This window comes from Mytilus californianus, unplaced genomic scaffold (genome assembly GCF_021869535.1).
Source record: "Mytilus californianus isolate M0D057914Y unplaced genomic scaffold, xbMytCali1.0.p SCAF_14, whole genome shotgun sequence".
Classification (NCBI taxonomy): Eukaryota; Metazoa; Mollusca; class Bivalvia; order Mytilida; family Mytilidae; genus Mytilus; species Mytilus californianus.
Window position 1 is genome coordinate 29297328 of NW_026262626.1, and position 23981 is coordinate 29321308.

Sequence of the window (23981 nt, forward strand, 5' to 3'; positions counted from 1 at the left end):
TCCAAATATAGAAATAAGGAGATGTTTTACGATTGCCAATGAGACAAATATCCACCAGAGTCCAAAATGCTTGGATGTGAGCAATAATAGGCAACTGTTCAGCCTTCAACAATGAGCAAACCTTTACCTTAAAGTCTGCTATAAAAGACCCTGACATGACAAAATGACAAAACAATAAACGAAAAACAAATGTGACAAAAGCAACCAATGACAACCACTTAATTAAAGGCTACTGACTTTGGACAGGAACATATATTATAGAATGTGGCAGGGTTAAATATGTTTGTGAGCACTCAACCCTCTCACTAACCCTGGGTGTAGTTTTATTTGGGTTTATTTGGCAACTAAGATGAAAGAGCCAAATTCAAACACACCAAAATAAAACAGTTAAGATATATATGTATGCAAGTATTCAAGAGTGAAATGAATCCCATTTGATGCTGGCAAAGCTACACTTATTGTCCTATTCCAATGTAATACTCATAGGCAACGACTAAAACTATCAACAGTGGAATTGACAGGAGCCATCATCTATTCAAATAGTGGCACTATATTTCATATAACATTAGATAAATGATGAATGATGAATGTAGCCACTGAGGACGTTAGTAAAGTAACACCAATATCTCAAGTTTCCACAGCATTTCCTGAGACAACTCATTGATCACGTCAAATAAGACAAATTATTGTAATAACTTTATTGACTGTTGTAAAATATTTTCTTCAATGGTCAGCAAATCCAGTGCAAGATTTTGATGTCGGGTCAGTCTGCTTTTGTCCTTTGATGGAAACTACAAAAAAACAATCACAATTAATATAAAATCTAGTGTAATATTTATTGTTGTTTCAGCATCATCCCTAAACCATTATCAAACCTTTAACTGATACAAGTAGTGCAATTATAATTGCTACTTCAGTACTGAGGTTTGGGGTAAGGTTATAATGGAAAACTTTTTTTTCAAATACAGAAGACATTTTTTTCAATTAACAAAGATGGGAATAAACATTGATCTGAAGAAACCTGACAACATAAATTATGATAATATTAACAGTACCAATTTTACTGCACCAGATGCGCATTTCAACAATATATATCACTTCAGTGAGGCTTGAGGCCAAAATTTGTTCAAAAGTTGAAGAGCTTATAAAAACCCACAAAGTGCACAATGTTAAAATGTTCTTTATGTGACACTAAAATAAATCATGGATTTTGATGGAAAGAGTGCCAAAAATAAAGAACAAATAAAAATAAATGTGGATAGTGTCCACATGTGGACACAGATGATACCTCCACTTGCATAGCATATAGTTATAAAGTGACATAACTGAAGAACGGTAAAAGTGACACTACCCAAATTTGAACTTGATCTGAGTTTTGTGGTAATAAGCATTGTGTGTAAGTCTCATAGCATTTGGTTGAGGCTAACTTAAGTAGAGAACAGAAACTAAAAATTCAGCAATTTTTCTATTTGTAAACACGCATAACTCTAGAACGGTTGAGTATAAGTTTTATAACATTTGGTTGAGACAAACTAAAGTTAGAGAAAGGAAACGAAAAATCAGCAATTTTTATGTTTATAAAGGGACATAACTAAGAATGGTAAACGTGTTCTCACCAAATTTCGAACTTAATCTGTATTATGTAGTAATAAGCATTGTGTATAAGTTTCATAACATTTGGTTGAGGCAAACTAAAGTTAGAAAACGGAAACAAAAAATTTGTACTTGATCTAAGTTTTGTGGTAATGAATATTGTGTTTAGGTTTCATAATGTTTAGTTGGGTCAAACTTAAGTTACAGAATGGAAACTAAAAATTTTGCAATCTTTCGATTAGAAAGGGGCATAACTCAATAATGGTTAAAGTGACACTACCCAAATTCAACTTGATCTGTGTTTTATCAGTGGAAGTCAAAATTAAACATTGCATTGTATAAAGCATTGATTGAAGTTGATTCAACTATAATCATGGACAAAGGAAGATAACTCAAATTTTAAAAATTACTTGATATTTAGAAGAAAATAAAAATTTGGAATTTTTCCATTTATAAAGGGCATAACTCTAGAACGGTTAAAGTGATGCACCAAAATTCAAACTTGATCTGTGTTTTGTGGTAATAAGCATTGTGTATAAGTTTCAGAACATTTGGTTTAGGCAAACTTAAGTAAGAGAACGGAAAATAATTTTGCAATTTTTCCATTTATGAAGGGGCATAACTCTAGAACCGTTAAAGTGTCGCTACCAAAATTCAAACTTGATCTGTGTTTTGTGGTAATAAGCATTGTGTATAGGTTTCATAACATTTGGTTGAGGCAAACTTAAGTTAGAGAACGGAAACTAAAATTTTTGCAATTTTTCCATTTATAAAGGGGCATAACTCTAGAACGGTGACGCCACCAAAATTCAAACTTGATCTGTGTTTTGTGGTAAAAAGCATTATGTATAAGTTTCATAACATAAGTTTCATAACAGTTTCTATGTTGTGTCATCTGTACTATTATTTGTCTGTTTGTCTTTTTATTTTTGGCCATGGCGTTTTTCGATCTATGAGTTTGACTGTCCCTCTGGTATCTTTCGTCCCTCTTTTACAGAACGGAAACTAAAAATTTTGCAATTTTTCGATTTATAAAGGGGCATAACTCAATAATGGTTAAAGTGACGCCACCAAAATTCAACTTGATCTGTGTTTTGTGGTAATGAGCATTGTGTATAAGTTTCATAACATTTGGTTGAGACAACTTAAGTTAGAGAATGGAAACTAAAAATTTTGCATTTTTTTCCCCCCATTTATAAAGGGGCATAACTCGAGAATGGTTAAAGTGACCCCACCAAAATTCAAACTTGATCATTGTGTTTTGTCGTAATAAACATTGTGTATAAGTTTCATAACATTTGGTAGAGGCAAACTTAAGTTGGAGAACGGAAACTAAAAATTTTGTAATTTTTTTCATTTATAAAGGGGCATAACTCTAGAACGGTTAGAGTGACGCTACCAAAATTCAAACTTGATCTGTATCATGTGGTAATAAGCATTGTGTATAAGTTTCATAACATTTGGTTGAGGCAAACTTTAGTTAGAGAACGGAAACTAAAAATTTTGGAATTTTTCCATTAATAAAGGGGCATAACTCTAGAACGGTTAATGTGACGCCACCAAAATTCAAACTTGATCTGTATTTTGTGGTAATAAGCATTATGTATAAGTTTCATAACATTTGTTTAGGCAAACTCAAGTTAGAGAATGGAAACCAATTTTGGGACGTATGGACGTACAGACGGACAAGGGTAAAACTTAAAAAGAAATGCACAGACAAACAGACACACCAATCCCTCAACATCCTGATTTACTTTAATTGTAGGATTTAAAAACATGGACAAATAAAATTCCTCTAAATATTGCACAGAGAACTAAAGACTAACCATCAATCCGATGAAAACAGTATCTCCCATTACTGATGTTGCATGCAGATCCTTGTAATCCAAACATTTATGTATCATTGTCATTTTGCTTAGTTTCTATTGTTACCTATTCTGACATCGGACTCGGACTTCTTTTAAACTGAGTTTTAATGTGCGTATTGCTCTGTGTTTTTTTAATCTACATTGGCTAAAGGTATAGGGGAGGGTTGAGATCTCACAAAACATGTTTAACCTGCCGCATTTTTGCGCCTGTCCCAAGTCAGGAGCCTCTGGCCTATGTTGGTCTTGTATGTTTTTTGATTTTGGTTCATTTATATGTTTTGGAGTTTAGTGTGACGTCCATTTTCACTGAACTAGCACACAATTTTATTTGGGGGCCAGCTGAGGACCACCTCCGGGTGCAGGATTTTCTCGCTGCATTGAAGACCCATTGGTGGCCTTCGGCTGTTGTCTGCTCTTTGGTCGGGTTGTTGTCTCTTTGACATATTCCCCATTTCCATTCTCAATTTTATTATAAAATAATTTTTTGGAACTGATTTTTATTGTGCATTCTTCTATACGTGTATCTTTTGTTACTCCACAGATCAAGGTAAAAAGAAGAGTTTGATTGTTCTAAAAACTATTTCACCTTCACCACTTTGATGGGAATTTCAATGAAAGGAAGATACTGAGTGGTTGTCTTTCTTTATATCTTTAAGTTTTGTGTCCTTTAAAGAATTTGAAAATAGGTTGTTGGTTATGAGGGTGGGGGAGGGGGAGGAGGGGGTTTCCAGGGTTTGAACCACCCTTTTTTCTTGACTATAATGCATTTGAATGGGGACATATAGTTGGAACCCCCCTTTATGCTGGGTTGGGAACCCCCCCTTTTAGGTGTAATACCACCATTGATTTTCTCCTATTAGTCTTTGTTAAATTTGCACTTTTCAAAAAATTGTGCAGAATTTATCTTTGTTTCAAATAAAGAAATACTAGGCATGAGTAAAGTTTTATCCTGTTCAGTACTATAGAAAAAATTTCACATAACATTTCATTGCATATAAGAAAATAACCATCACTGGAAGTTAACCAATCAAATTTCCCCACTTTTTTAACCTGTGTACAAGCTTTAGTAACCATGTAACCTCAAGTTTCCAAAATATTCTATAGAAACCCCAAATAAAAAAATAATGATACTTTGAAATACCCAAGATATATGTTTATGACCCAGAAATTTTTTACTGCAATGAAATGTAGGATCATTTACCTACAACTGTCAAATTCAAGGGAATATTTTTTTTCGACCTATTTTCGTATGCAACCGGATGTGACGTACTATGATTTGGTGGTATTACACCTTTAAAAATGGCTGGATCCACCCCTGATGCTTATTGTTTTAAATACAGTCAATATAAGTGGACAAAGGAAATTTAAACAAGTAAATATTGAGATTTTGATCACAGTATTGTGCTGGGCTTTCAAATAGGATGGAAATGCTCCTTTTTTCTTGAAAACAGTTTGGACTTTTTAACTAATATTAACAAAAAAATAAAAAACTGTTGACACAAAGATATATCTCGCCTTGTTGGCATAAAATTCAGAAAAAGACAATCTGATGAAGGCAACATTGCTTATTAAAAGTCTCTGGATAATGATCTAGTGTGCAGGGACTCGAAATGGTCGACAAATCAAGATTTACAGACAGTAATGTAACTTCATATTGTAAGTAGTTCCTATTGATCTAACTTAAGCTGAAAACTTAACATTGAAAATTGGTAAATAATTGAAATTCTCTGGACCATGTACTAAGTGGCATGGCTTCAAAACAGTCATCAAACTGATATGTACTGATAGTAATGCGACTTCATACAAAATATCATTGATCTATCACAAGTAGAACCTATCAAACTAACTTGAGCTTAAAACTTAACATTGAAAATTGGTAAATAATTGAAAGTCACTGGACCATGTACTAAGTGACATGGCCTCAAAACAGTCATCAAACTGATATGTAATGATAGTAATGCAACTTTATACAAAATATCATTGATCTGTCACAGGTAGTTCTTATCAAACTGACTTAATCAGAAAACTTAACATTGAAAATTGCTAATTAATTCAAAGTCACTGGACCATGACCTAGCGGGCAGGGCCCAGAAATAGTCGTCAAACTGATATGTACAGATAGTAATGCAACTTCATACAAAATATCATTGATCTATCGCAAGTAGATCCTATCAAACTAACTTAAGCAGAAAACTTAACATAGGATTTTCCTTATTAATTCAAAGTCACTGGACCATGACTTTGGGGACAGGGCCTCAAAATAATAATAATAATAATAATAATAATAATAATCTTTATTTCAAGAGGGTATGCTCAATTAGTACAAACACTATTCTCCCTTGAGGCCCTCACACTCCACTCACAATGCATCACACAATTTCTTCATAACAAAGATAAACATTAGAAAACATAATCAAAATTGATACATTATCATTTAAATAATTCCTGGATTTTCAAGTAAAAACTTAAAGCAGTTTGTTTTAAAAGTATTTATGTTTGACATGTGTCTTAGTGCTTCTGGTAGTTTATTCCATAAAGTTGGGCCAGAATATGAAAAAGATCTTCTAAATGTGTTTGTTCTTGCCTTTGGTATATTAAGTAATTGGGTAGTATTTGATCTAAGTTGCATTCCATTTTTATTTGTAACATAGGAGATTTTGTTAGACAAATATTCTGGGACAGATCCATATAAACATTTATGAACATATAAGGCCTTGTGGTAAATTACACGATCAGTAAATCGAAGCCATGATAACTTTTTAAACATTGTATTAGATGGGGTATCATAAGGAAGTTCAAGAATAATTCTAGCTGCTCGTTTTTGAAGTTTATCTAATCTATTTGTATTTTGGTCACTGGTGTTTCCCCAAATTGTACAACAGTAATCCAAAATAGGGAGAATATAACCATTAAAGTATAACTTTCGTGTTTCCAGAGGGAGGGATTTCTTTATCCTAGACAAAAGATTTAGCCTGGTACTGATTTTTGTGCACAAAGTGTCAATTTGGGCTGTCCACTCAAGATTTTCATCAATAAAAACCCCTAGGAGCTTTTCGCCATTAACATCTCTAATGTGGGAGTTACCAACAGTCAAATTAAGAACATGGTCTGTTTTTGCTAGTTTCTGTCTAGAACCAATAACCATAGATGTAGTTTTTGTTGGATTTATATACATCTTATTTCCCTTGCACCATTCTTCAATTCTGTCTAAATCATTTGTAATGCTGTCCTGGATGGTATTTAGACTACGACCTGTGCAGTGAATGGTAGTATCATCTGCATAGAGGTCTGCTTCAGATGAGGTTATATGAAGGGGCAAATCATTAATGAACAATAAAAATAGAAGGGGGCCTAATATGGAGCCCTGAGGTACTCCAGATTTTATTTCTAGTGCCTTTGACTTGATTGTCCCATTTTCAACTTGTTGGAATCTATGAGATAGATATGATTTAAACCAGTTACATGATAAATTTGAAATTTTGTAGCACTGCAGTTTTTGAAGAAGGATAATGTGATCTACCAGATCAAATGCTTTTTTAAAATCTAGGAAGATAATACCTATAATTTCTCCATCATCAATGGCTTTCAACCACTGATCAATAAGTTTTAGTAAAGCAGTGTGACAAGAGTGGTGGCTTCTAAATCCAGACTGACTTGCATGAAGGAGCTTATATTTTAATAGGTATCGGTATAGGTGTTTGCAGACATGCTTTTCAAAAATCTTTGAAAGAGTAGGCAAAATAGATATTGGTCTATAGTTGTCGACAGTATCTTTAGGACCCTTTTTATGACTTGGCATGACACGGGCATTTTTAAGCTCAGAAGGAAATATACCAGCAGTGATACTCCTATTTATAATATAAGCTATTGACGGTGAAATAACTTCTGATGATAGTTTAAGTATGCGAGGACTGATCTGATCAATGCCTGTAGCTTTTGCAACATTTAAATTGCTAAGGCAGTCCTTAACTTCAGCAACTGTAATCAAGGGGATGTAAAACCAAGTATCTTGAGGTACTTTTGCTGCTACCTCCTCATAAATCTTATTACTATCAAATTTGTATGATTTAGATGTTGATAGGCTATCTTTCGGGGCAATATTTATAAAATGTTTGTTAAAAGCATCAACTATATGCTGAGTTTCTGTGATAACACCATTGTGTATCTTAAGTTGTGATGGAAAAGGAGAACTTTTAGTTTGGTTGAGCCCCTTGACATATTTCCATAATTCTTTTGGATTTTTAGCCTGTTCAATAGATGTTTTATAAAAATTGTTTTTTGCATCATCTATAAGTGATGTGCTTTTGTTCCTCCAGAACCTGTATCTGTCTAGATCATGCTTTTTATGGTAATAATCCCTGTTTTGTCTGGCAGTTAATATTTCAGGGGTTAACCATTCTGGCCTTTGGACATTTTTGACTCGCTTTGTTTTTGTTGGATCATGCTTATTTAAAACATTATTGAAAAGAGAATACCAGATATTTAAAGCTTTGTCTGTGTCATGTTCTTCTTTCACAGTATTAAATGGTTTACATTGAAGTTCTTTTATAAAATTCTCTTCATTAAACTTTTTAAAACATCTATAAGTTATGATCTTGTGGCTAGAATCAGGTATTTCTTTAACATTTGTTTTTCTTGTAAGGCATACTGGGTAATGGTCACTTAATGCCAAATAAGGTACATATGTTTCAATTATATTATCGGACTTATTTGTATATATATGGTCAATGATCTTTTTACTTTTATCTGTTACTCTTGTTGGATTATCAATAAGTTGTGTAAGACCATAGCACTGTATCATATGGGACCATTTGTTGTTACTACATCCTTGAGCATAGTCAATATTTATATCACCCATAATAATAATTTCTAAATCTAAGCTTGATGCTTTACTTATTTCTAATTCAAAAGCATCTATCCAGTCTACTTTCATATCAGGTGGTCTGTAAACTGAACACAAAAGAATAGGTTTTGTGGATGGAAAATTGATCTGAAGCCAAATTGATTCAACATTACCAATCTCTAAGTCTTCTTTCCTTCCATATGCCATTAGTCTTCAAACTGATCTGTACTGATAGTATTGCAACTTCTTATTAAACATAAATAATCTATCACAAGAAGTTCCTATCAAACTAACTCAAGTAGAAAACTTAACAATTGTTAATGCCGTCGCCGGAAAAGCAATCCCTATGTCTCGCTTTCTGCCACTTTGTTCGCAGGCGAGACAAAAATTGTATTTTGAAATATGTTGATACAGTAGTAAGTTACTGTCATTTAACCTTATTTGACATGAAGGCTTTTAAAATCAAAATGTCTACATCTGTTAATGTTTCTTTAAGGTTTGGATGTTACATCAAATAAGCTTATATGTTTTAACATAAATCAGGTGACTAATTACCTGTCCATTAAGGGAAATCAAAATATGTTGTCTGTGCTACAGGGAAGTAACTCACTTGGTTTTTTTGTGCTTTGTTATTAAATCCCTTTCTTTGCATTGGACCACAAAGTTTTTAAATAGCAGGCTAAATGATATTTTTTGCTTTTTTACAAGACCACATTGGTCTAAAGGACTGAGCAAAATTTACAGTCTGTTTGCTATCCATGTTTTTCTATTCTTTTTTTATAAACTAAGTTGAACTTATTCTTTAAATCAGAATTTAAGTTTAGAGTTAGGAATAGTAGAATAAAGGGATTTGCAACAATTTAAAACCTAAAATGATTCTTCACCCCTCCCCCTAATCCACCTGGTCCGTCCAAAGTAAGGAAATTCATCAGTGTTTGTTTCAAGTTTTATTACAAAAAAGATTACTGGATTAAAGTTGTTTTAAATATTTATTTTGCCTAATAAACTGTTTTGTGACTGAGTCTTTTATGACAAAAATTATTTCAACAAAAAGACAGCAGAGGGGTTGAAGGACCTTTTTCATGATGCATTCCTTTATTTTTGCGGGAATTAGGGATTTGGCCTTTATTTTCACAGGAATTTGGGATTGACACCTATAGGGACTCTGGAATTAATTATTAATTTTTAAGGATCCAAGAAAGAATACTTGATGTTTTTCAGGAATCCAGGATGACACCCCCTCCTACCGTCCCTCAATGCAGACTTCCTTCTTAAATTTTGTTTAGAATGCAGAAAACATCTTCAGTCTAATAATGACAACATTTATTATTTATGTTCACATGAATAATTTGTTTCATACCTTGACAAACACACTTCTTATTTCAAGCAGTTCTTGTTGAAGAATAATCTGACTCATGTTTTTAACTGCTTTTTGGTTTGTTACTGATATGGTATCATCTTTAAATATTAATTTCCAACTCTTTCTGAAAACAACAAAGAAAATGTTTGCATTGTTTTGAACATATGTGCACAGAACTATATAATCTATTGTCACCAAAAACATCTTTAACATATAACATTCTTTTGATTTAAGATTATGAAGGCATTTGAACCATACTGCATATTGTTTCTGAAATTTGTAAAATAAATTAGAGAAACAATCATTTGGACATTATGGTATAAATGCCATCAGGTTTTGAAGATAATACCTCCATTTTGTTTATCGATTTTTATTCTATTTATAACAGAGCTTTTAAAGTTATTATCATGATTGATTATAGAAAAACTAATGCAATAACTTGAATATAGAAAAAATATTCAACAATTGACTGAATGACACATTAATTCACAAATGTGTGTATGAGTTAATTATCAGTGTTTTTCCTGTCACATTAGTTGATTTTTTTTTTCATATTTGAATTCTTGGATTAGTTATTCTTTCAACTTTTTCAAGAAACTATATCTTTTTCTATGCATTCTTAACTTGTTTTGATTCAACATCATCAATATTTGATGTCAGATGAGTGAATTTGTCAGATTTATTTCACATGTGAAATTATTGGATTTTATTTCACTTCACTAGAAAATCACAGTATGTCCAACCAATGTTATATATTCCTTTATTATTATTTTTTTATTAATTTGATTACCCTGTATATTGAAATATACTGATTTTTATTTTTCAGAAAAAGTCTGTTATGTAAAATTTTAATATTGCTTCCTTTTAGCACATAAGATGCAGTTACACGGGAGGTAATAACATTGCTAACATAAAATGCTATTTTTTAACCATTAGCTTGAACACGAGAACATGGACCCCTATTTTTTAATTGAAAGTTGGCCTAATTATGTAGGAAAATTATTTGTATCAAGTTTTAAATAAAAATCAGAGATAATTTTCTTAAAAATTAGATGAATATCCCCCAAAATACTGTTTTTTTTCTAAACTCATACAATTTAATAAATTTGAATGATTTCCAAGGAATTGTTGAACAAATTAAGAGCATACTTAAATATCTTCTTTTCTGCACAAATTATTTTTAAAATCAGCTCATGAAAATATATTTGTTATTGCATTTTTGAATTGATCTAGTAAATGAGCGTGTATGCAAATTTTTGTAGAAATGTCACAGTATGATAAAAACTGTTAGTATTGTATGCACTTAAAACATTTGTATGGAATGACAGAGTTAAGTACTTACTAAACCTGAAATTGTAGCTGTTCAGATAATCAATGTATTTGTTTTGTACTTTTTTAACATTTGTCCTTCATTTCTGTTTAATAATTACATTTTTTTTACTAAGAACAAATAACAATGTCAAACTGTAGACCTTTTACTTTTTTTTATAAAATTTAGCAAATTAATTATTTCTACATTGATCAAACAGAATAGAAATAACCTTGCTGTTTTTCAGAAGAAAATCCAAAATATCACTAATGCAAGTATCTGTTTTTCAACCATGCAAACGCACTGCCAGACAACACATTATCTTAATGTGATTTTTTTTATTTACTTTTTCAAGTCCTGAACAAGCTATCTGTAATAAGAGTACTGATAAACACACAATGAGAGAAGCAGCTATTCATTAAATTGGTACTTTTAATTCACCTTAAAAGTTAAAACTGTTTAAGAAAAGAAAGAAAATTGTGCTATCACCCCATTGCCAAAATACACAATTGTCTTCTATAAAAACAACTTGCCAAACCAACATAATAGTAAAGGAAATTTAAATTTTAGAAATATGAATAAAGAACAAAATGGGCCATCATCAACATCAATGAGGCAAAAACTCAAAACTTCAACCAAAATTAAAAGACATCTATTTTTTTACTACAGCTTTCAGTATTGTAAAGTTTAATATTGAATCATGGTGTTGTAGATTCACAAGTAAAGTTTAATATTGAATCATGGTGTTGTAGATTCACAAGTAAACTTTAATATAGTTATTGAAATCATGATGATGTAGATTCACAAGTGAAGTTTAATATAATTATTGAATCATGATGATGTAGATTCACAAGTGAAGTTTAATATAATTATTGAATCATGATGATGTAGATTCACAAGTGAAGTTTAATATAATTATTGAATCATGATGATGTAGATTCACAAAAAGTTTTATATTGAATCATGGTGTTGTAGATTCACAAGTAAAGTTTAATATTGAATCATGGTGTTGTAGATTCACAAGTAAAGTTTAATATTGAATCATGGTGTTGTAGATTCACAAGTAAAGTTTAATATTGAATCATGGTGTTGTAGATTCACAAGTAAAGTTTAATATTGAATCATGGTGTTGTAGATTCACAAGTAAAGTTTAATATTGAATCATGGTGTTGTAGATTCACAAGTAAAGTTTAATATTGAATCATGGTGTTGTAGATTCACAAGTAAAGTTTAATATTGAATCATGGTGTTGTAGATTCACAAGTATTTGTGGGGTACTAATTTTTGTAGATTTTGTAGGTATTAGTGGACCATGGATTAAGTGATCAACAAAATACACATTTCCTATAGATATTTATGCAGACTTAGTTAAAGCCCTAAAATCAACTATCTATAGATTACATCTTTTCCCAATCCACAAAAATTTGTATCCACGAATATAAATGAATCCATGGACCTGCATGGTCACCAATTTCACAATTCTTTATGATTGAGGAAAATACAACTAAAACTTGTAAAAATTGTTTTCTTGACAGCAATTATTAACAACATATATATAAATGAACTTACAATTCAGTAAAATCCATCGCTAATATCTTTAAAACAGCATGTATACTCCATGACATACCCTCCTTACTACAAACTAATTTTCTGTAAATGTAAACAGAAATGAGAGTGTTACTGTTCATCAAATTTATATTGCTTCACAAGATGAAAGAAACTTAGTGTCAGCAACATTCTGAAAAGGAGGCATAACTTACACTAAAGCTGCAAACAAAATAGTAGAATAAGGCAAAGAACAAAAGCTCCAAATAGGATGTATATAATTTCTCCCCATTTGAGCTAACTTTTTTCTGCCATCTTCTAGTCAAGAGTTTTTTTTAATTAAGAATCATGTTATTTGATCCTTTTAAAGGCCATTAATGAAACGAATTGAATTGTTAGACAAAACAGGTTGAATGAAAAGTCGAAGTCTCATTTATCTATTTTGAAGAAATGACATCTTTATATCCTTTTCACCTCCTTCATTTGGGTCTCTTGCTTAAAGCATAAATTACTCAATTGATTTAACTGTATTGCAAAACATGTTTAAAAATTGTCCTTTTCAGGAGTTGATTGACAATTTGTGTAAACATGTCTGTGAGCCCTCAACCCTATATCTAACCTGGAACCATGGTAGATCTCATTTTTGGTGAAAAAAATTCTAACTATCTACTGTATAAAATTTTCAAAACAATTGCAAAAAATGCTAAAATTGGTTAAAAATCAATAAGAGGCAATAACTCCTTGAAAAAGTCATCTGACCATTTGGTTATTTACAGTTACTGGAATAGCAAAATTTTGCAAAAGTGTTATTAAAACAATTACTAAAACGCATATCCAAATTATAAAAAGTCTAAAATAAACAATTTACGATGCATAGACTCAATATTACATATCAGCATTTCGTGTGTATTTTAGTCTAGACGCCATCTAATTAACCATTGAGGTGACCTCCGAAGACTGCCGACAGTCATATAACCCAATATAAACATAAACATAGATTTAAATAGATTGCGCCATTGGATTTTTCTAGGTCTGTTTGATTTCATATCATAGGTTAAAAAAATATGTTAATAATCGTTTCTACCTGTAAATGAATGAGCTTTTCTGGATCAAACCAGTGAACCAAATGGTTTACCCTTGTTTCACTTTCAATGTTTACATTCTTTTCCATTTAATAACTGAACACGCCTAGTTCATGCGTAACCCATCTCTAGCTATAAGGATCAGTTTAAGTTCACATGAATACGGATTCAATGAGGTCGAATTATTCACTTGCAAGTAAATAATTCATTAGCCATGTTTCTTTGCTTAATTTGACAAAACAAAACCAAACTGGCTGTTAAAAGCTAATTATTATTTCACTATTTCACTTTCATTAATGGTTGAACAAAAAAAATCATATTTTTTTTTTCTATATCTCGTAGCTAATGCCCCTTTAAGATAACTGACAATTACTAGCATTTTACCCTTATGTTCTATGTTTAGCCATGATGAACATAATGATTAATTCGCTGGAACAAAAACAAATCTGTATACCAAATACTTTAAGGTAAATTCAGCAAAGTTTAGTTGAAATTGGTCCTGTGGTTTTAGAAGAATATATTTTTTTAAGTTATCGATGGTACAAAATGGACGGCAACAACAGACACCTGGTGATGGCAATAGATCATATGGCCCTACTCAGGCAACTAAAAAAAATCATACAATACAAACCTGTTAATGGCATTCTCTTCTATAACTCTTTTCTTTTTATCAATATACTGTAAATTTAGATTCTGTGCTACTTTTACAATTTCATCTGGAATGTGAAATTAAAATATTACACTAACAATCTATTAATAATTTATGCCAGTGAAAGAAAGTCATATATAAACTCTTGTGAAAAGTATTCTACGAGATCACAAGACAGTGAACTATTAGGGAAGATATTTTCTAAGCTGAAAGACGCATATCTCTTGGACTGGTGCATCCTACCAACATGCACAATTGTGTATTACGATCAAACAATATACAAAATTTCGTGGATGCAATAAAACATGTAGGAAGACTTGCAATGGCAAGGTTAGTTCTGCAGATAATCAAAATTTCTGAGGGGAAAGGGCATATTCTGGATAAACTAAACAGAATAAAAATTCCTTCACATGGTCATGTTTGCATACTATAATCTTTTATTCTACAAATTTGAAGTGAATCAAACGAAGGATAAAGAAGTAGGTCCAGACAGACAGACATGCTGATTCCTATAAAAAATGTGTTTGCAGGGGGTATAATAAGTACCGGTAGGTCTTATTTAACAAAATGTTCTTATGGTCAACTTAAGGTAGTTCAAAAACTCATCTAGTAATCAACTGAATATGTGTTGTCCTTGCATCTGCAAACCATCCGGTAATCATGGTAATCATCCATCAACTTGAACTGGAGATATTTTTCTAGTTTTTTTCTACATTTTAAATAATAGCAACTGTTAAGGTCTTTTATTGTAATCCATGTTTGATTTCAAAATCTGAGAAGAAAATGGGGATGTCCACATTTTAATACCTTAGCAGAAAATAAAGATCGTAATCATAAACAAATGTGTAAAAACACTGTGTCTCTCCTGTGATTGCTGCTGTCAGTGTAAATTGTAATGTTGACACTCAGGAAAATACACAGAAAGAAATAGAAATTAACTTTTTCTTCAAATGCTGTTTCTTGATCTTGATCTTGAAGAATCTTATTTCAAAGTTTCAAAACATTCTATGGAGGTTTAACACAGTTATTGGTGTCTAAAAATGTAATCCCAGACTACATGCAAATGTTAATTGCAAAAGATCAGCAAATCACAGACTGAACTTTTATGCTGACGACATCGAAGGAATGTAAGATTGCTGCCTGGCTTCTGCGACAAATGTTGTAGCCTCGACAATAAACACAGGAGTCAATTGAATTACAAAATTAATGATAGTGTAGATTTACTTATTTTTGTGGTCACAAAATTTTGATGATTGAGGAAAACATAAATTTTGTGGATACCTGCAGGTTTTGTGTTTTTTTTTTTCCAAATTCTGCATTCATTGTTTAAGCCTATGGGACAGTTATACTATAATTTGTTTACACTAAAATTTGTGGTTAACTTTTTATCAAAATATTCATGAAAATAAGTAGCCCACAAATAAAAATGAATCCCTAGTACAAAAGTGTCAGAGTTACTCACCATAATCTATTTCATAAACATCATGTGGATTATCAGGGAGAATGAATCCATACTCCATTAAAAGATGTGTATTACTATGTGCTCCATACGATATAAATACTTGATCATATTTTCTAAATGAATTATAGGTTTTTATTTCAAAGCAATTATTATTCATATTAAATGCAGCTTCAACCTGAAACATTTGAAAGAATAGTGATTAATAGTTAGAATTTTATACACAATAATTGTTTTGTTTGATGTTCAAATCTGCACTACTGGTATCTAACACTCAGTCACAATTCATAGAAGTACCACAAAATTAGAATTTTATGTGCAACACTACATCATCATTAAACTTTACAGAATGCCAGATGGATATATGGCAGTTCAAGTCCTTTTCAATTTAGACAAAGGAAATAATTCTACATATTTTTCATTTCTTTAACGTAATGCTTATTTATCAGTTCTTAACTTCTCATTCCTATATATGGAAATCACAGAAGGTTAAAATGTGATGAAATATATTTTTATCTGTGAAAAATAAAATAACAAAAATACCAAACTCCAAGAAATTTTCAAATCGGAAAGTCCCTTATCAAATGGCAAAATCAAAAGCTCAAACACATCAAATGAATTGAAAACAACTGTCCTGAGTGTAACCTTCTTGACAAGTGCATTAAGATCTATCGACCCAAATTCCAAAAGATAACAAACCTTGGACAGTAAAGGCTCTAAATTACTTTTAAAATCATACACAGTAAGTTTTGAATAAAACATGTATCTACATTTTCATTATAATGTACATGTATTGATGCTTGCCCTTGGTACATGTGGTAGGCTGGACCGTTCATATAATTTGAATCTTCATTGAAATTAGCATGCATTGTAGTGTATGTACGTAGAATATCATTTATTATGTTTTTAAAAATAAACAGTTCTAACTCTTTTAAAGCTTTTATTCTTACTTTTCAGTCCCTTCTGGTTTTCTAGCTCATATTGCATTTATACATTTTGATATTTTGTGCATTCCTTATGCAGCCTTCAAAGTTATTCTAGAAAAAAACATTTGTGTGTGTGAAGCATGAAACTAAATATGTGTCCTAAGTCAGGAATCTGATGTTCAGTAGTTGTCGTTTGTTGATGTGGTTCATAAGTGTTTCTCATTTCTCGTTTTTTATATAGATTAGACCGTTGGTTTTCCCGTTTGAATGGTTTGACACTAGTAATTTTTGGAGCCCTTTATAGCTTACTGTTCGGTGTGAGCTAAGGCTCCGTGTTGAAGACCGTACTTGGACCTATAATGGTTTACTTTTATAAATTTTGACTTGGATGGAGAGTTGTCTCATTGGCACTCATACCACATCTTCTTATATCTATGTATATTTTAATTACTAGCAGTAATGATGTTATGAATAATAATCCAAATGTAGGATATATTGACAGCTGATCATGACTACATCAGCTTTATCTTGTTTGATAAATTACAAAACAAAATAAACAGCTGCGCCATGAGCGCATGATACGCCCGTCACTTTTTCAAAGAATAAAGTTCAATAACTTCTCAATGTCACATCAGAAATTCATGAAAAACTAAAGGGAGGTTATCTCAATACATGTAGATATAAACCAGTCACCAAAGTTTCATGATAACTGCTCAAAGCATTGACCGAAAACTGAAAAATACCCCCTTTTTTATGAATACAATCACATAACTCCGAAACGTAAAATCTAAAATTTATAAAAATTCAAAGGGAGCTTACGTCAATGGAAATAAACAATTCAATAAAGTTTCATGAAAACTGCTGAAAGCATTTTTGAGTTATTGTCCGAAAACTGGAAAACTCCCCTTTTTTTAATGAATAAAACCCCATAACCCGGAAACGTAAAATCTAAAATGTATAAAAATCGAAAGGGAACTCATGGCAATAGATATAAACAATTCACCAAAGTTTCTTGCAAATTGGTGAAAGTGTTTTTGAGTTATTGTCAGAAAACTGGAAAATCCCCTTTTTTTAATAAAAAAAACCCCAAAACTTAAAATCTAAAATTTATAAAAAATGAAAGGGAGCTATATAGCTAACGTCAATAGATATAAACAATTCACCAAAGTTTCATGCGAATTGGTTCAAGCGTTTTTGAGTTATTGTCCGACATGTTGACGACGTACGGACGGACAACGGTATACCATAATACGTCCCGTAAACAGGCGTATAAAAATGTATACTTTTTAAAATTAAAATCATCTTACCTCTGCTGTTGTTGAGTGGTTTAATAAATCTAAGAAAGGTGCAAGCGCTATGTTTTTATTTGTATCAGTGATGTATGGAGAACTGTCACAGTCATAATATATCGATCTAGAGTTTATACAGTACCACGCCCATCTGAATTCATTAAAGGTTATCGTGACTTCTTTACTACTTGACAAAAATAAAATGATTTCATCATAAAATGTCTGCAAATCGTTCAATGCAGCAAATGTCTTTTTGTACACATTTTTAGATAACAGACAAAGATCACTAGATTTCCAAAAAGCTGGAGTGTCAAATGTCTCTGGTAATACTTTTATGTACCTCCACCAAACTGATTCTTCCTGTTTTTCACTTTCAGTGATGAGAAAAATACTCATTGCTTGTTGTAGATTTAACTTCAAATGGGATCTGAAACAAAATGATACAGGTAAATCTTACTGAGTGACAGAAACAAAATGATACAGGTAAATCTTACTGAGTGACAGAAACAAAATGATACAGGTAAATCTTACTGAGTGACAGGAACAAAATGATACAGGTAAATCTTACCGAGTGACAGGAACAAAATGATACAGGTAAATCTTACTGAGTGACAGGAACAAAATGATACAGGTAAATCTTACTGAGTGACAGAAACAAAATGATACAGGTTAATCTTACTGAGTGACAGGAACAAAATGATACAGGTAAATCTTACTGAGTGACAGGAACAAAATGATACAGGTAAATCTTACTGAGTGACAGGAACAAAATACATGAGTGATTTAAATCTTTCAAATTCTTGATGTTGAAACTAGAATATTTTTCAAAGGCATAATCAGTGTCTCTTTTTTATTTTTTAAGTTAGTGGTCATTCTGTTGATAGCTGGGCTGTTCCTTTTACTTTTATGACAAATGGTCTAGATATGTCAACGGGAAGTTTGTGCCTGGGAAGAAATTGGTTCAAACCCACCACATATTGTGCCTGCTCCATGCCAGGTTATCTGCTCCGTGTGTTGTTCCTTGTTGTTTGTCTTTTTTAGTAACTGATTTACTTTGACAAAATCTTTAGATGTAAAATAAATGTATAATACTAATTTCAAAGTGCACAAGTACTGAGATGGAGGGTTGATATATATAAAAAAAAAAGTAAACCCTGTTACATGATCATGTGCCGGTCCAAAGTAAAAGACTCTGTACATGTAGGTAGTTGACTTTCATCACATGCAGGTATTTTAACATGTTTAAAGACCTTTCTGCTTTGTCATTCATATATTTAGTTTGATGGCAATTCTTTGATTGGCTCTTAAAAAATTGTACAACTTGTCTAGGCTTGGAATAACTTAAAGCTTGAAATGTGGAACAGACACATGTCTTTTTTTGGAAGACCATATGTTGACCTCTAGATATCTCTTTTTGTTGTTGTGTCATTATGTTTCTGTCTTACATTCATATACTTGCATCTCCTATTGTTTATAATTAAATTAAATACATACCTTTTTAATAAAAACCCAACTTCACTTTTCAATACTGTATCCATGGTAATAAGGAATGATTTGGGAATAGCAATGATAACATCTCCTGGATATATAGGCCTCTTTGTCATTAATCCTCTACCAGTGTCTGAAAAAAAAAACGTTACTATGACAGTTCCAGACTTCCAGTCATAATTTACATATTGATCTCATTGTAATGTACAGAAATAACACAAGCTTTTAGACTACTACAGAGCAACATATTTGTTAAACAATATTCAGACAAATAATTCAAATGTACTGTTAACAATTTTGTAAACATACAGACTGAATGACAAAAAGTGATGTTATCTGAATGCCTTCACTGCTAAAATATGAGAGAGACACCTAAAGCATACATGTGGAAACTTTCTTCACACAGCACAAACGAAAATGTTGTCCATATGATAGGGAAAGAGGATCCATTTTGTAATCATAACACTATATCATATCATGTCTTTGTTGTAACTAACTGGTTTGCCCTCATTAAATAAAGATTTTTTCATTATCATTATCAATATAGATATACTATAATCAATATCTAATATAAAAATAAGGAGATGTGGTATAATTGCCAATGAGACAACTATCCACCAAAATTCAAATGAAGTAGATGTAAGCAATGATAGGCAACTGTACAGCCTTCAACAATGAGAAGGCCATGACATGAAAAGTATGAAACAATTCAGAATGAGTGAACATACAAAATTAAGATAACTTTTCAAACAGTATCTCTGATGGGGTATCAAAGTAGTTCAAGAATAATTCCTTCTGCCCTTTTTTGAAGTGTATCTATCCACTAGTATTTTGATCAATATATTTCCCCAAATTGTACAATAATAATCCAAAATAGGGAGAATGTATCCATTAAAGTAAAATTTCTGAGTGAGAAATTTACAAGTAAAGCCATCATGGTTACCATTTATTTTATTACCAACATGGTAATATCAGACATTGTCAGAGTATGTTTATGATGTTCCAGGATGTATTGTTCAAAAAATGTTGTTACAAATAATAAAATGTCTGTAAACACATACAATTCAACTAACTTTGAAGAAAATTACACTGACAAAAATTTACAGCACAGATGAAGAACAAATTAATATTACACACTATAGGGTTCCTATTTGGCAAATTTGTGTTGTGTTTAGTGGTCAAATATGTTCAATAAGGACCTTAAGTGTAAGTATTCCAAGACAAGTCAACTTTGTCCTTTGTTCATGTTGTTTACTTTTACAATTGTCTTATGAATTAAAATTCAGTTACATGTAGCCATCCATTAATCTACACTTTACACAAGTATTCCCCATTCCAAACTAAAAGACAAATTGAAAGAGTTGGTATAACTCTGTTTCATTAAAAAGAATGGCGAACGTAGACCTATAAAAGTATCTTGTCTTGGGGAGGGATAAATCCTACTTTGTAAAGAATCACTCTGATTCAAACAAAAAATTCTCTGAAACTGACATTTTCAAGATGCTTGATTTCTTGATTGACAACATATTTGTTACGTTTTGAGGACATGTTTTTCAACAGACTGTCGGAATTCCAATGGGAACCAATTGTGCCCCTCTTCTTGCCGTCTTGTTTCTTTATTATTATGAGGCTGACTTCATACAGGAACTTCTTAGGAAGAAAGATAAGAAGCTAGCAATATTCTTTAACTTTACGTTCCGCTATATAGATGATGTTCTCTCACTAAATAATACAAAATTTGGTCACTATTTGGAACCAATCTATCCCATCGAACTAAAGATAAAGGATACTACAGATAAAGTTAAGTCTGCCTCATATCTTGACTTACATCTAGAAATTGACAATGAGGGTCAGTTGAAAACAAAACTTTACGACAAAAGAGATGATTTCAGCTTCCCAATTGTGAACTTTCCATTTCTATGTAGCAACATTCCAGCAGCGCCTGCATACAGAGTATATATCTCCCAATTGATACGATATTCCTGGGCTTGTATTCCCTATCATGATTTCCTTGATTGAGTATTAATGCTCACAAGGAAGCTATTAAACCAAGAGTTCCAAATGGTGAAGTTGAAATCATCCCTTCGTAAATTTTATTGACGCCATCACAAGTTGGTTAACCGTTTCACAGATGATATCGGATATGTTCCTTATGTCGTAACTACAATACCCTTCCCTTTTCAGGAATGTGACCTACCGAATTAGACTATTTACCGGATTTGTAATAACATAAGCAACACGACGGGTGCCACATGTGGAGCAGGATCTGCTTACCCTTCCGTAGCACCTGAGATCACCCCCAGTTTTTGGTGGGGTTCGTGTTGCTTAGTCTTTAGTTTTCTATATTGTGTCATCTGTACTATTATTTGTCTGTTTGTCTTTTTATTTTTGGCCATGGCGTTGTCAGTTTGTTTTCGATCTATGAGTTTGACTGTCCCTCTGGTATCTTTCGTCCCTCTTTTACAGCAAAAGAAATCAAAGAAGCAAAGGTTATCATTTTAACATTGCATGCAACTTATATGGATGACGAGATGTCCTCTCTCCTAATAAAGAATAATTTTCAATCTATAATTGAATACCACATACAATCAATGGAGATTTAATAACCAACAGAGGATATTTGCCATTTTTGGGGAGTACTTTATATGTACATGATGTATGTCAGGCTCCTTTGCAAATAAATGAACCCCTACAACAAATTTAGATGAAGAAGTGCCTCTTTGGTTGTAGGGGTGTTTACCTGTACAATGTAAACATGTGCAGTCTGGTTGGGAATGGTCATTCTGATCCTAAGGCAGACTTATGAAGCCTTCGAGAATACAACATTGAACAAATAAATCTTGCACAGGACCCGAGCAATAATTAAGTCTTTTTTAGGGGAATATCCTTAGAACATGTTGATTCAATGATTTATTTAAATCCATGATATTATATAATTTCAATCTAAATACTTTTTAATAGGATAAATTTAAACTAAAAATAAAACTAACAGGGGGCATATGCTGTTAAACATGTTCACTATTCAGCCCCATTCTACCATTTATTCAGACGTCACACGCTACATATACCCTGATATACCCTGTCTTTTGTTTTTGTTTTTGTCCACACTTTAACATGTCATATGCTAATTCTAGGATATGTATAGTAAGAGATACAAATCCTTGGATAATTCAAATGATGTCAGATGATGACATGGATGATGTTATATTGTCAATATAATTTTCCCCAATTGTGATTTTTTTTTTGTACGTATAACTGCAGACGAACTTAAAATATGTGAGCTTGGTAGATTCCCTTTATATTTTTCAGTTGTATTATCAATGCTGAAATATTGGTTTAGAATAAAAAATATGATACCTATATGTGTAACAAAAACATGTTTAAATAATAATATTGAATGCTGGTATTCATCCATACATTACATTTTCAAAAAGCTGAATATTCATAATTTGGAGGTAAAGCTCAACTTTATAATCAAGTCAGTTAAGCAAAATCTTTGTAATAGTTTTGTAAAATTTTGGAACACAAAAAGAAGAGATACAAAGAGTAGTAAATTAGATACTTATTTCAAACTGAAACTTGTTTTTCGAAAGAAATGTATCTATCTTTAAACAATTTTCAATTGAGAAGTGCCATATGTAAAATCAGAATCAGTGCACATGATCTCAAAATAGAAAGAGACAGGTATAAAACTTTATATATAGAAAGAGACCAAAGGCTTTGTAAGAAAAGTACTCTAAATCTGGTTGAAGATGAACAACATTTTATTACTAGTGGTCCAGCATACAATAATGATAGGGAGATATTTTTCAAGGAGATAAACTGTATCTGTCCCAATTTTATATATCTTTCAAATGAGGCAAAATTTGTTTGGTTATTTACTAATGAAAATTGTCTATACTTAAATATTTAGGGAGCTATATTATCACATATCTAGATGTTAGACGAAATGTTAATTTAATGTATGTAATAACAATGATAATTGTAATGATTTTATAGTTCTGATCCTGCCTGGAATCAAATGTATGTGATTTTTATAGAATGAGGATTATAATAACATCTGTCTGAACTTTTTAATGTTTCATTTTAATATATAAAAATGTTTTTCTGTTACAAATCATGATGTATTGTTTTATGTGTGCATGTTATGCTGCCCATCAAGGGCCCTTGATTGGAATAATAAATATTCTTATTCTATTCTATTCTATAGTATTTATACCATGAAACATTGTGGGTCTTAATTTCTGGTTCCTAACTTTCATTTTCAACCATTTAAAAAGGCCAATAAGCTCATCACTAGAAGCAGAGTGTGCCACCCTTTTCCCGATTCGTTTTCTATTTCTTAGAGTTCTTCCCATTTATTTTGATATCCACATGTCAAATGCACATGTAAACAAACTAGCATTCGTGTACTGCCATCTGGTGGACAGAAGACGACAAGGGGTTTTCCAGTGAGAACGAACCAAATAATTTTAGTTCGATTCCGAAGATCTATGTACTGCAAAAAAACATTATGATCATCCTCATAAGAAGTTACTCGAGAGAAATTGGGATTAATTAGAAAAAAATG

General features: G+C 31.7%; 2 protein-coding genes across 2 annotated transcripts in view; both read right to left on the minus strand.

The window, feature by feature from the left end:
• LOC127724703 (E3 ubiquitin-protein ligase parkin-like) overlaps positions 1 to 23981 on the minus strand; it is a 558693-nt gene that overhangs the window by 453070 nt on the left and 81642 nt on the right. The gene's annotated exons all lie outside the window — the stretch shown is intronic.
• Positions 684 to 23857, minus strand: LOC127724704 (SET domain-containing protein 4-like). The gene is made up of 8 exons (XM_052231776.1): positions 23631 to 23857; positions 19418 to 19544; positions 17942 to 18350; positions 15712 to 15886; positions 14232 to 14316; positions 12543 to 12623; positions 9665 to 9788; positions 684 to 791 (listed from the first exon to the last, which is right to left on the minus strand). Exons 1-8 carry the CDS (start codon positions 23767 to 23769, stop codon positions 684 to 686), a joined length of 1248 nt encoding a protein of 415 aa, XP_052087736.1. The 5' UTR covers positions 23770 to 23857.